At 49.1% G+C, this 13150-nt stretch overlaps 1 protein-coding gene across 1 annotated transcript in view; it reads left to right on the forward strand.

Annotated features, from left to right (window-relative positions):
- Nucleotides 1-13150, forward strand: part of MLH1 (mutL homolog 1) — a 50252-nt gene that overhangs the window by 18115 nt on the left and 18987 nt on the right. The window contains exons 10-13 of the mRNA XM_028168862.2: nt 544-637; nt 1573-1726; nt 6212-6588; nt 8317-8465. Coding sequence (XP_028024663.2) covers nt 544-637; nt 1573-1726; nt 6212-6588; nt 8317-8465 — 774 coding nt within the window. The remainder of the gene's footprint in view (nt 1-543; nt 638-1572; nt 1727-6211; nt 6589-8316; nt 8466-13150) is intronic.

Below are 13150 nucleotides of genomic sequence, written 5' to 3' on the forward strand. Positions count from 1 at the left end.
ATTGTTTTCCACCCCCTCAAGCCTGCCTCATTTCCTAAATTACCTTCAGTGTGCTTTCAGGTATTTCTACCACCTGAAATGCCTGGAAAACGCACTCTTAACCTTAAGTACTCCATTTGGCTCGCCCACTGTTGGAGGTCCCTGAGCAAAGGTAGCCGCTCCCTTCCCTGTGGTCCTTACCGCTGGGAGTTGGAATTAGGTTTATTTACCAGAGTTTGTCTCCCAGCTTGTGGCATGTGTGGTAGGTCCCCATGATGTATTTGCAGAATGAGATTCTGAGCAAGGGCACGTGGTCCACCTGGACCAGCAGGGGGAAGGGAGTGGGGAGGCAGAATTGACTGCCGTGTCGTGTTCCTGCTACTCGGGTGAGAGGAGAGCCCCAAGCCCACAGTGAGATGCTGAGGAGTCGTAATGGTCAAGGGGGCTGATGTGGATGTCACTCCAGAGGCGTTCTTCCTGAGCTGATGTCATGGCATAGTATAGGTGTGCACCTGTCACCTCACCCCTTGGGACAGATTTGAGCTAATTACTTTTATTTTCTAGATCGTCTGGTAGAGTCAGCTTCCTTAAGAAAAGCCATAGAAACGGTGTATGCAGCATATTTGCCCAAAAACACACACCCGTTCCTGTACCTCAGGTAATGCAGCTCTGAACTCCTTACCCAAGACTCACAAGGAAGAGTAATTCTGTCCAGGGGTCCTCTTTGAAAGAGATGGACTTGCTAATTAGCCTGGTCAGAGTGAATCCCATACCCCACTGGCACAGGTTGTTCTGTCCCTTTTCACAGGTAAAGGGCACAGTTTTCCTATATTTATTCACTCCTGCAGAATCCCACTGAGAGGCTCCCTTGTGCCAGGCAGTGTGTTAGTGAAACAAAGGTGAATAAGGTCTTGCCCCTGCACCAGGAAGAACCTGCCCGAACCTGGCAGAGAAACCCTTCCTTCTCCAGGGTCTGTCCAGTGCCCTCTACCTACGAAGATCCACACTGCAACGCTCCATTATCAGAGCCAGCAGTGAATGGTGAATTTGGCCTGAGGCAATAAGTTGATAGCTGGCACAGCCTCTAAACTGACTTTTGTACTACATTTTAATGTTAGAAAGTTCTCTCACATACACTGTTTTGATCTCCATGTAATACTGAGCAGTAAATAGGGACAGGTTCATGATTACAGACGGGAGAGCCAGTCCAGAGAAGTTAAGTGCCTTGGCCCTGGGTTATGTAATGAGAAATTCCACTAGTTCTGGAGAGGTGATAATAACAGCTGACGTATGATAAACATGCCGGGTACGTGCGAAGTGCTTTACACGAGTTTAATCCCCACCATGTATTATGTCCAGTTCACAAGTGAGGAAACCGAGGCATAGAAAGATGCTGTAACTTACCCACAGCCACTCAGCTCTCAAGTAGCAGAGTCAGCATTTGAACCCAGGTCACTCAGACTTGACCTTGAAGTCTTAACCGCTGTGTCATTTGGCCTCAAGTCTTCCACCCACCACATAACGCGCCGTGAGTGAACTGCCCGCCCCCATTCTTCACCATGTGAGGTAACTCTGCTCTTTTTTTCCTGCCAGTTTAGAAATCAGCCCCCAGAATGTGGATGTCAATGTGCACCCCACGAAGCACGAAGTTCACTTCCTGCACGAGGACAGCATCCTGGAGCGGGTGCAGCAGCACATTGAGAGCAGGCTCCTGGGCTCCAACGCCTCCAGGACCTATTTCACCCAGGTGGGGGCGCTTCACCCAGCTCTTTCTCTGGTGCCTTTGCCACCTTAAATGTGCCCCGTCACACGAGAGCCCAGGTTTTTTTTTTTTTTTTTTTTAGAAATGGCAGATTCTTTTTTTATTTTATTTTATTTTATTTTATTTTATTTATTTATTTAGGCTGTGGTGGGTCTTCGTTTCTGTGCGAGGGCTTTCTCCTGTTGCGGCAAGCAGGGGCCACTCTTCATCGCAGTGCGCGGGCCTCTCACTGTCGCGGCCTCTCCCGTTGCGGAGCACAGGCTCCAGACGCGCAGGCTCAGCAGTTGTGGCTCACGGGCCTAGCCGCTCCGCGGCATGTGGGATCTTCCCAGACCAGGGCTCGAACCCATGTCCCCTGCATTGGCAGGCGGACTCTTAACCACTGCGCCACCAGGGAAGCCCCAGCCCAGGTTTTTGACGGTTGCTTTAGGACTTTCTTTCAGCAGCATTTCCTTCTTTGAACCCAACTGTGAAGGTTTTGTGGTGTTATTCCTGGGCCTGGAGTCATACGCCCTGAGTTCTTCTCTCTGCCTCCTTCTGACCTTAAACTGCCTTCCTAGGAAAAGGAGCTATCTGAAACAGAGTAGGGCGCCGCTCCCCTGTGTTCTCCACTGGAGACGTTCAGAGGAGGCTGATTCCGCATACCTAGGGCAGAGTGCAGGGGCCAGGCTCTGGAGAGGCAGGGGGAAGGGCGGGGCCTCTCGTGTCAGACAGACCTGGGTTACTGCCGTGTGACTAACCTTCCCTGGCCTCCACGTCCCCCTTGGTAAAGGTGGAAGTGGTCACCCCCACATCCAAGGACGGTTACAAGTGGTTGGTGAACAGCAGATGGAAAGTGTCTGGTCCGGGACCTGGCACCGTTCGTCTTATTACAATTATCCAGGTTCTAAGTGCTTTGATTATAAACTGCTCCCCCTCTCTGGGGCCTTAGTTTTCCCATCTGTAAAATAGTGGGTTAATAACATGATCTCTAGTGTCCTGTCCCAGTTCTGAGATGACATCATTCCTGGGCAGTCCTGTACTGTATTCATAGTGAGGATGGGTTCATCAGAAGCACAGCAGACACCAAAACTACAGAAATGGAAACATTTTCCCTGTTAAATTACACTGGGTCCTGCAAGCAGAGAGTGGGCTTCTGTGAGCCCTGCTTCTCAGAAAACTTTCAGAGTGACCAAGCAGATGAGTGCTTCCCATAAGAGCATTCACAGTTACCACCTGGAAAGAGCCTAGGTGGGAGACCAGCAGTGAGATGAACGCACTTGGGGCAGCCCTGGGGCCCGCACGCCCGGAGGTTGCTGGGGCTGAGGGTGGGGTGTACGTGAGCCGTTGGAGCAGGAGCTGTGCAGGGGGGGCTGGCAGGTGGTTTTTATCCGTTGTTGTTGCTCAGCGCCCTTTACTGCTCCCTCCCCAAATATGTGGTAAGGCTCCCCCATGGGCAAGGTGCTGCTGCGTATGGTCTCCTCGAGTCTCCATCCCACGAGAGAGAAAAACAGAGACTTGGGAGGAGGGAGGAGGGGCTCTTGTCCTGTGCTTGGGCCTCAGAGATGTGAAAGAAGGGATGTGGAGCCTGGGCCCCCAAGGCTGAGAAGGAATTAGGTGGGCAGAAGGGGACGAGGAGTGCACAGGGCGTTTCTGGCAGAGGAAAGGACGAGGATACAGGCCTCGGGGAGGGGTGGGGGGTGCAAGAGAACAGGTGTTGAGGATCTGAATGCTCAGCATGCTGAGTCAGTGTTCTCTATGCTGGCTGCCATTAGAATCACCTGGGAACCGTTTAGATAATACCTGGGCCCTCCCCAAACCAGTAAATCAATCTCAGGGGGTGGGGACTGGGCATCAGTAGTTTTTAAAAGCTTTGCCGGATGCTGGTGTGTGTAGTCGGGGTTAAGCAACGCGGAGCCTGTGTGTTGAAGGCCTACGCTCACTGCAGAATTCAGGCCAGATCGAGAGGTTTTTATCAGTAAGTTAAGGAGTTTAGACTTTGACTTGATGGGAATTGACGGGATCTGGTTTGCATTGTATGAAGAGCTCTCCGGCTGTGGCCTGGAGAGTGGATGGAAACCCACAGCGACTTGGGCGAAGTGGGGAGGGGGTCTGAGCAGAGGACGTGGCTCCGTTCACTAATAGTTAAAAATATGGAATTGCCAGCACCTGGACATGGGTTGGCTGGAGGGGAGTTGGGGGAGAGGCCCAGAGGAAGGGGTTCACCAGAGGCCAGGAGGAGTCTGTCGCTCCACTGGGAAAAGAGCCTCAGTTTCCCTCTTGGTCTGATCGTGCGTGAGGCAGATTCATTTAGTTAGATTGCATTTTATTTCCCGAAAGAACTCTGCATGGTCCTGACCAGTGTGTCTTTAGAAGGAAGGTGGGTTTCTGGATCAGAGGGCCTCCCTCTGTTGGTGCATTGCTCTGCGTGGAGGGCTCCAAACTCAGACTGTCCCTGCTCCTGCGGGGTCATCAGAACACCTTCTTGCTCTGCCAACAGCAGGTTGCCCTGGCTCCTGACCTTCTGGCTGTGGGTCACCTTCATCCTGCTCCCCAGCTTGTGCCTTGCACTCCACTCCAGGGGCCAGTACAGCAAGAGCCCTGGTTTGCTGTGAGGCCATTTGGTATGGAAATCGGGAACCCTCGTGACTCTTGCAGTTTGTTCCAACTCTGTCATATTGGACAAAGTATTTCACTTTTCAGGACTTTAAAACTACTGTCTGCAGAGTAGTTATGTTACTTTCTGCCTCCCAAAATCCACCTGTGGAAATTGCACAGGCAAATGAAGTAAGTGCATCGCAAGGGCTTTTTAAACTGTCCCAGGAGTGTTTTTCCTTTTTGAGCAGAGTTGCTACTTTAACTTTTAATTATTATTTAACTCTTTATTACTGAATGTTTCTAGGCACACAGAAAAGCAGGTAATACAGCAAATCTCCATGTACCTATCACCCAGTTTCAACAAACCATCAACACTTGGCCATCTTTGTTTTCTCTCTCCCTCTCCCACTTGAGGGTGGGGGATGGGGAGGAGTAGTTTTTAATTAATTCTTAATTTTAATTATTTATTTATTTATTCGGCTGTGTTGGGTCTTAGTTGCGGCACCCAGGATCTTCATTGCAGTACTCGGGCTTCTCTCTAGTTGTGGCATGTGGGTTTTCTCTCTCTAGTTGAGGTGCACGGGTTCAGTAGTTGTGGTGCGTGAGCTTAGTTGCCCATGGCATGTGGAATCTTAGTTCCCTGACCGGGGATTGAACCTGAGTCCCCTGCATTGGAAGGCAGATTCTTTACCACCGGACCACTGGGGAAGTCCCTGGGGAGGAGTATTTTAAAGCAGATTCCAGGCATTTATTTTTCCCCTAGTACTGCATTATGCATCTAAAAACATTTTTTTTCCTTATACAATCACAGTGTCCTTTTACACCTAATACAATTAATAGTAGTAATACCATTTCATATCCAGTCCATATTCAGATACCCCAGTTGTTCAAAAAAAGATCTTTTTATAAAAGTAACTTTGTTCAGGAATTCCCTGGTGCTCCAGTGGTTAGGAGTCGGTGCTTTCACTGCCATGGGCCCAGGTTCAATCCCTGGTCGCAGAACTAAGATCCTGCAAGCCGTGTGGCATGGCCAAAAAAAAAAAAAAGTAGCTTTGTTCAAATCTGTATCCAATCAAGTTCCACTCATTATATTTGGTTATGTCTCTTTGAAACTAGAAATATCACCCTACCTTTTTTGGTTATAGTTCTTATTTGCTTACTTTGAAGGTGTGCTGTAGAAAAATGCACATTTTGGGTTAGCCAATTGCTTCTTCTTAGTGTCCTTTAATTTGTTTCAATCCTCCACATTTCCTATAAACTGAAAATTAGATCTAGAGTTATGATTATATTCAGATTAAAAAAAATGTTTGCAAGAATTTGTGATAGATGATGCCATGTACTTTTTTTAATAAATTTATTTATTTATGACTGCATTGGGTCTTCGTTGCTGCACGTGGGCTTTCTCTAGTTACGGCGAGTGGGGGCTACTTTGTTGAAGCGTGCAGTCTTCTCATTGTCGTGGCTTCTCTTGTTGCGGAGCATGGCCTCTAGGGGCGCAGGCTCAGTAGTTGTGGCTTGCAGGCTCAGTAGTTGTGGCTCATGGGCTCTAGAGCACAGGCTCAGTAGTTGTGGTGCACGGGCTTAGTTACTCCGTTGCATGTGGGATCTTCCCGGACCAGAGCTCAAACCTGTGTCCCCTGCATTGGCAGGCGGATTTTTAACCACTGCGTCACCAGGGAAGCCCTCAAACCAGTTTTTAAATTATAAGGATTTAGCTGAATTTTTGAATTTTATATTTGTGTGTTTTTAATTTCATACTTCAAATTTTGGTCAGAATTGCTTCTATAATAATTCTGTAATGATATACCTGGTTCTAGCTTTTACTCCATTTGGGGACCTGTGCTTCTCTCCTTCATACACTGACTCTTCCCACTGTCTTCTTTTTTGACACAGACTTTACTACCAGGTCTTACTGGCCCCTCTGGGGAAGTGGTTAAATCCACAACAGGTGTGACCCTCTCATCTACTGCTGGAAGTGGCGACAAGGTGTATGCCCACCAGATGGTCCGCACAGATTGCCGGGAACAGAAACTCGATGCCTTCCTGCAGCCTGTGAGCAAGGCCCTATCCAGTCAGCCCCAGGCTGTTGTCCTAGAGGACAGGACAGCTGCTTCTAGTAGCGGGGCCAGGCAGCAGGATGAAGAAATGCTTGAACTCTCAGCTCCTGCTGAAGTGGCTGCCGAGAATCAGGGCTTGGAGGAGGATGCAACAAAGAGGACTGCAGACTCGTCAGAGAAGAGAGGGCCCTCTTCCAGCCCCGAGAACCCCAGGTATGGCCTTGTGGGAAAGCACAGCTTGCCTCCTTCGTTCTTTAATGAAACTGCCTTCTAACTTGGGCTGTCACAAACCCCTTGCATCTTCTCTCCCTGATTCACCCTCTCCCTCCAATGGGTTGGTGCTTTGGCCTGGTCTACTGTTGGCCTTTGACCATGGCTTTAGAGTCACCCATCACAGTGACCTTTGAAATATCTTAAATGTCCATGATTCCAAACATTATTTAAAAACACATCAGAAAAAAAAATCAGAAGATTTATTCTTTAATTTTAGTATTGAATTTTGATAAAGCCTCAACAGCAGAGGTGGCTGGAAAGGGGGGCCTAAAATATCCGGAGGATTCTTCCATCCTACTCCAAGCTGCTTTCACTCCTTTCAGAAGAACAGTTTCTCAGTTCAAATTATGAAACTCCCTGAAGTGCATGAGCTAGTGGTGAACGAGAGCTAGTGGTGACCGAGAGCTAGAGAGAGGGGGCAGGAACAGCCGTACTAGTGACTGTCAGTTAATTTTGAGCATCTTCAGTGTACACTCTGCGGGTGCTTCAAGGACATGTCACTGACATCTGTAAGGTGGATGTTCCTTATTTAGTGTGTGCGGGTACTGACCCCGGAGCTCAGGGTGAAGTCCTTTGCCCGAGGCCGCACGTCCCCCTGGTGGCTGACCACCGAAACCCTGGCTCTGATTGCCCAGTGGAACTTGGGTGAGTTTTTTAATTCTGGTTTGCTCACTTCCAAGTCAGTCTAGGGAGATGGCTTCTAAGGATTTGTTTTCAGAGAATAATAAAGGATGCTAACGTTCACTGAGCATCCACTGTGTGCCAGATACTTAATATGCATTATCTCAGTTAATGCTCTTAACAGCCCTGCTGGGAAGTGTGACATTTCTGTTGATCACTTGGGGACTTAATGCTACGAGCCATTTACCACACAGCAGAGGAATCTTTTTAAACCAGGAACCAGGGTGTCTCACTCCTTGCTGAAAACCAGTGCTTCCCGCAGCACTTGGGGTGAAACCAGCCTGCCCGCCCCCAGCTCATCACTCTCCTCCCCTTCGTGGCGCTTTGGCCACGCTGCTCCAGTGCTGACCCGACCTCGCTGAGCTCTCACCCCTTTGCTCTTGCTGGTCCCTCGGCACAGGAACTCTCTGGCTTCTTGTCACCCAGGTCTCAACTCGGATGTCGCCTCTTACCAGAGACCTTCTTTGTCCATTTAATCTAAAGTTCTCTCGCTTCCCCTTCATTCTGTTACCTTGTTTTATTTTCGTCACAGTATTTGTTGCTACCTAACATGATCTTTCTTCGGTTGCTATTTGACTCTGCCACTAGAAAGCCAGCATGGCGAGGGCAGGCACTTTGTCATGGCTGTGTGAGGTTGGTATTATAACTGTGCCCGATGGACGGATGGATGGAGGGCTGAATGAATGAGATGTGGTGAGGTCAGCGCACTTGATCGAGGCCCTGCAGGTCTCCGGGCTGAGCCAGACTCCAAAGCCCTGTTGCCTGCAGTGGCCACTGCTAAGGCCTGAGGGGTGTCAGAGAAGCAGTATCTGGGAGGACATCCTGATCTGGCTGGCCGCCACCAGCACAGGGAGCCCTCCCCAGATGTGGAGAGCTGGCACAGAGAAGCTGCTCCCTTCTCCAAAATGCAAGGCACAAAATCTGACTGAGTTTGAAACAGTTTTTTTAAGATAGTTATGAGCTGCCAGTTCCTCGTTTACTTTGCAGAAAGAGACATCGGGAAAACTCTGATGTGGAAATGGTGGAGGATGCATCCCGAAAGGAAATGACAGCAGCTTGTACCCCCCGGAGAAGGATCATTAACCTCACCAGCATTCTGAGTCTCCAGGAAGAAATCAGTGAGCAGGGACATGAGAGTACGTAAGTGCTGAGGGCTGCCTGCGACTCCCAGGGCCAGAACTGCTAATGTGAAGGTTTGGGAAGTGCAGGAAGCGTTTGTGTTGGGACAGCTTCTGCAGTGTGCTGAGCAAACCTCGCTTCCTTTAGTAACCCACAGCAGCAGCAGCTGAAAAATAATTTTCAACTGGGAGAGAAGGGAAAAAGTAGTCTCTGTCTTTAGTTAGAATTAATTGGTACTCTCGTTAAACCAGAGGAGTCAGAGTAAAGTGGTCATTTAAATAATCTTCAGTTTGATTTCTGTCTTAGCTAAAAGCAGCACAGCCTGCCCTGGGTGTGCTGTTGCTGAAAGTGCACAGGCTCTGGGGGGCCCTAGTTTGTATCCAGGCACTACTGCTTCTGTTGTGTGACCTTAGACTCGTGACCTAACCTTTCCGTGACTCAATTTTTCCTCATCTGTAAAATGAGATTAATTTTACGCTTGAAGATTATTGTGCTGATTAGAGAGAAATGTAAGTAAAACACTTGGTACAGAGTAAGGAGTCAATAGATATTTTTATATCCTAAAGATAAAGTGAAAAATCATTATCTTCCTCAGAAATAGCTTTCAGAACACCTGAGTATAGAACTCCATTTGAGTCCCCATTACTCCAAAACTAACTTTATGGTTTTAGTAACAAAAGGGGGCTCGTCACCTCCCAGGGGTGAACTGACACAGGGACTGAGGTGTGTGATAGTGACTTGGCCATAATAGCAGTCCTGACCCCACTTGATGAGCCACAGTCGTGCTCCAGGTGGAGCCATCATTGCTGGGCTCCACTGGGCGGCTCTGCACTTGAGTCTACACAGTTTAGCCCTGGCCTTGCCATTTTTCATCTACTACACATTTCTTGATTAAACAAGTTAACATTTTATAGCAGTGTTGAAATTTATCTTAAAATATGACAACCTGGACTTCTAAAAGAAATGAGTGGGGAATCCCCTGTCAGTCCAGTGGTTAGGACTCCACGCTTTCACTGCTGAGGGCCCAGGTTTGATCCCTGGTCAGGGACCTGAGATTCCACAAGCTGTGCGGCGTGGCCAAGGAGCAATTTAGTGCCTTTCCCACTGACTCTTAGTCTCCTAAACAGCTGCTCTGACTCAGAGGCCCCTTACGTCTTCTCTCTCTCTCACTGCTTGTTTGAATGAATGCAGGAAGGCCTCAGTTTGCCTTTCCTTGCCCGTTCTTTCTTTTCTTCACACTCTGGGCCTTTCTGTGTCTGCATGTGGGGAAAGCCATAGGGGGCCTGTTCCCTTGGAAGGCTACACGCTTCCTGTGACTAAGGCCTTGCAACTTGCATACGGCGCTGCCAGTTGGCTTCTGATTTCTGTTTCCGTTAAGATTTGCTCCCGTTGCTCTTTCCCTCTGTTATTGGCCTTCAAGCTGGGAGCTTTTAAAACCATTTTAAATAATTAAGAGGAAGGTGGGCCATGACTTGATTTATTTAGCAGCCTTCCTCACAGTTGCTTAATTGACAGACTCCCTCAGATTTGGAATTTACTGAGTTTTCTTTAAGGATTTGTATTCCTTATGCAAAACAGGCTATTTAAAGTTATAATTTCAATAAATTTCTGAATAGTTGCAAACTATTTTCAGTGCAGTACAAAGCTAACCTGCGCCAAGTTTGATCAGGTTTGGAGTTCATTGATGAAGTGTTGATGAATCTAAATGTTCTGAAATTGTATGTTCATGAGTGCTACCTCATTTAATTCTAGAATAGTCTTGTGAAGGAGGCAGAGCAGATACTGTTATCTCTGTTTTAAAGATAAGGAAATGGAAGATGGAGAGGACAGATTAGTTGGAAAATCCCTACAAGGCAAAACTGGCCTGGGTGCCTGCCCTGTGGAGGGTGGGTCGCTACTGGTGTGGCCTGAATCAGAGACGCTAGCCCAGTATTTAGGTGCAAAACTAGGTCAGCTGCTCTAGATCACATGTTGGGATGAGCACAGCGTGTGATCCCTGACCCCTCAGACTGAGGCTGTTTTCAGACATGCAGGGTAGGGTCTTACAGAGGGAGTCCCAGTTCTGGTGTGGGGAGTGGGGTGAGCACTTTGGAGCCAGGAGGACTCTGCTGAAGCCCATGCCAGCTACACCATTCTGTAGCCACTCAGAAGTCTGTTCACCTTTGTGGGGCCTTTCCCTGCTCTGTGAAATGGTGCTCCTGCTACCGCCCTTACCGGGCTTTTGTGGCGAACACCTAAGACGCCATGTGCAACGGTGGGGGTGGGGCACGCTGCCTCGGGCTTTGCCCACCGCATCTGTTGTTGCGGCCCCAAGCAGGGGTGCTGCTTGTCTCTGAGTTGAATGCCTGCGGGGATTTCTCTGAAGCTCAGATCTGGGGAGGCAGGCCAGAGCCTGGCTGTGCCCCCATAGAGCTGTGACCCTGGCCCAGGAAGGAAGTAAGATGCTTTCCTTTAACGACATTCTTTTTTTTTTTTTTTTTTTTTTTTAATGAGGATCTTGAATCAGATGCGTATGTTTGATTGATTGATTGATTTTGGCTGTGTTGGGTCTTCGTTTCTGTGCGAGGGCTTTCTCCAGTTGTGGCAAGCGGGGGCCACTCTTCATCGCGATGCGCGGGCCTCTCTCGTTGCGGAGCACAGGCTCCAGACGCGCAGGCTCAGCAGTTGTGGCTCACGGGCCCAGCCGCTCCGCGGCATGTGGGATCTTCCCAGGCCAGGGCTCGAACCCGTGTCCCCTGCATTAGCAGGCAGACCCTCAACCACTGCGCCACCAGGGAAGCCCCAACGACATTCTTAATTGCACTTATTTGTGTGATTATTTCATCGTGGTACCTGGCAGAGTGCCTGGCTCGGGGACTCAGGAGATCTTTGCTGAAGGAAGGATTGGGAGGAGCCGCCTCGGAGGGGAAGCCCTGGAATCTATTTTTGAGGGACGTCAGAGTTGAATGCTCCGTCAGACAACTCTGGAGTCTGTGGATTTACCCAGTCCTCCTGGGTACACTTTCGAGCAACAAATGAGGTTAATTTCCGGCCCAGTATCCTGTCACGTGTTCCGTGGAATTAGGCTTATCCTGGATTAATAATGACTAAGTTACTAATTGCCAGTCACATAATTTTGATCTGTTAAGGAGGATGAGGAATGTCATAAGTTATTTGCTATCGCTTGAATCTGAAAATGTGCTTAACATTTCATCCACAACTTTATTTTCTTGATCTTTGGTGAACAGTCCTGGCCTTAAGTGTACACACTCTTCTATGGTTTGTCACCACGTGACAGCTTCTTTTGGTTCAAGAAGTCAGTTCGGGGGCTTTCCTGGTGGCGCAGTGGTTCAGAATCCGCCTGCCAATGCAGGGGACACGGGTTCAAGCCCTGGTCCAGGAAGATCCCACATGCCGCTGAGCAACTAAGCCCGTGCGCCACAACTACTGAGCCTGCGCTCTAGAGCCCGCGCACTGCAACTACTGAAGCCCCCATGCCACAACTACTGAAGCCCACACGCCTAGAGCCCATGCTCTGCAACAAGAGAAGCCACCGCAATGAGAAGCCCACGCACTGCAACGAAGAGTAGCCCCCGCTCGCCGCCACTAGAGAAAGCCCATGCGCAGCAACGAAGACCCAATGCAGCCAAAAATAAATGATAATTAATAAAAATAAATATTAAAAAAATCTTGAAAAAAAAAAACCCAGAAGTCAGTTCAGCAGACATTGCACCACGCCGAGCCCCGAGGCAGAAAATGCATTGAATGCACTCAAACCCCTGTCTTAAAGGAGTCCACACTGTTGGGGGGGGTGTTTGGTAAATTGCAGGCTGTGACATAAGGTAGAATGAGGGACATTCTGGAACAGAGACAGGCCGCGTCACCAGGGTGACAGGGTGACATCTGCCTGGAAGGGCTGCTTGATCAGCTCAGGCAGCAGCCAGAGGCCCTGGCGCCCAGGGGCTGCCAGGAAGGAAGCTCCACACGTGGCCCTTAGGAACCAGAGGACAGCTCACCCTTCCTTCAGGTGGCTTTACTTGCTGCTTCTCAGAGAACGTGCTGAGACCCTAGGCTGCCGTTGTGAACTCGGATGTGTGGTTTGGCTTTGAAGCACAAAGGATTTGGTCCTATTTTGCTGCTGGCAGAATGGCAGGGAAACGCCCGCAGACCTCCAGTGCTGTGGGCGTAACTAGGAGAGGAATGAAGCACAGGTTCTAGAGGTCCTGATAGGAGGCCGGAATGGGTGCAAGCAGCCTCACGGAGCCCAGGGAGGAGGAGCCCTGCCTGTCCTCCTTGTCCACCTCCTGCCCGGATGGAGCCCCTGCAGGGAGCCAGCGCCCCCCTCGCGGCCACCTGGCCAGGCTGGGCCTTGGTGGCCTGTGGATGCGTCAGAGCTTTGATGAAAAATCTGTATGGAAAAATCTCTGACCCTTTTTTAGTAAATTACACTGCTTCTCTTTCCTCCAGTGCTTCATTATTCAGGATTATTTGATGTTCTCCAGCTTCTAAGATAATCATTTTCCACCTACGCAGAACATCCTGTAGAGACATTGAGTTTCCAGTGGGAACAGAGGAGAACACTTACTCTAAAAATGAGGAAAATAAGCCTCTTTCTGCGGGGAGAGCAGAGAGTGTTGCAGAACTTATGTAACAATGTGAGAACTCATGTGTGGTGTCCAAGCTTAAAAAAAAAGTACAGTAAAAATGTGATGTACAGGCTTAT

This window comes from Balaenoptera acutorostrata, chromosome 10 (assembly GCF_949987535.1).
Source record: "Balaenoptera acutorostrata chromosome 10, mBalAcu1.1, whole genome shotgun sequence".
In the NCBI taxonomy this organism is placed as follows: Eukaryota; Metazoa; Chordata; class Mammalia; order Artiodactyla; family Balaenopteridae; genus Balaenoptera; species Balaenoptera acutorostrata.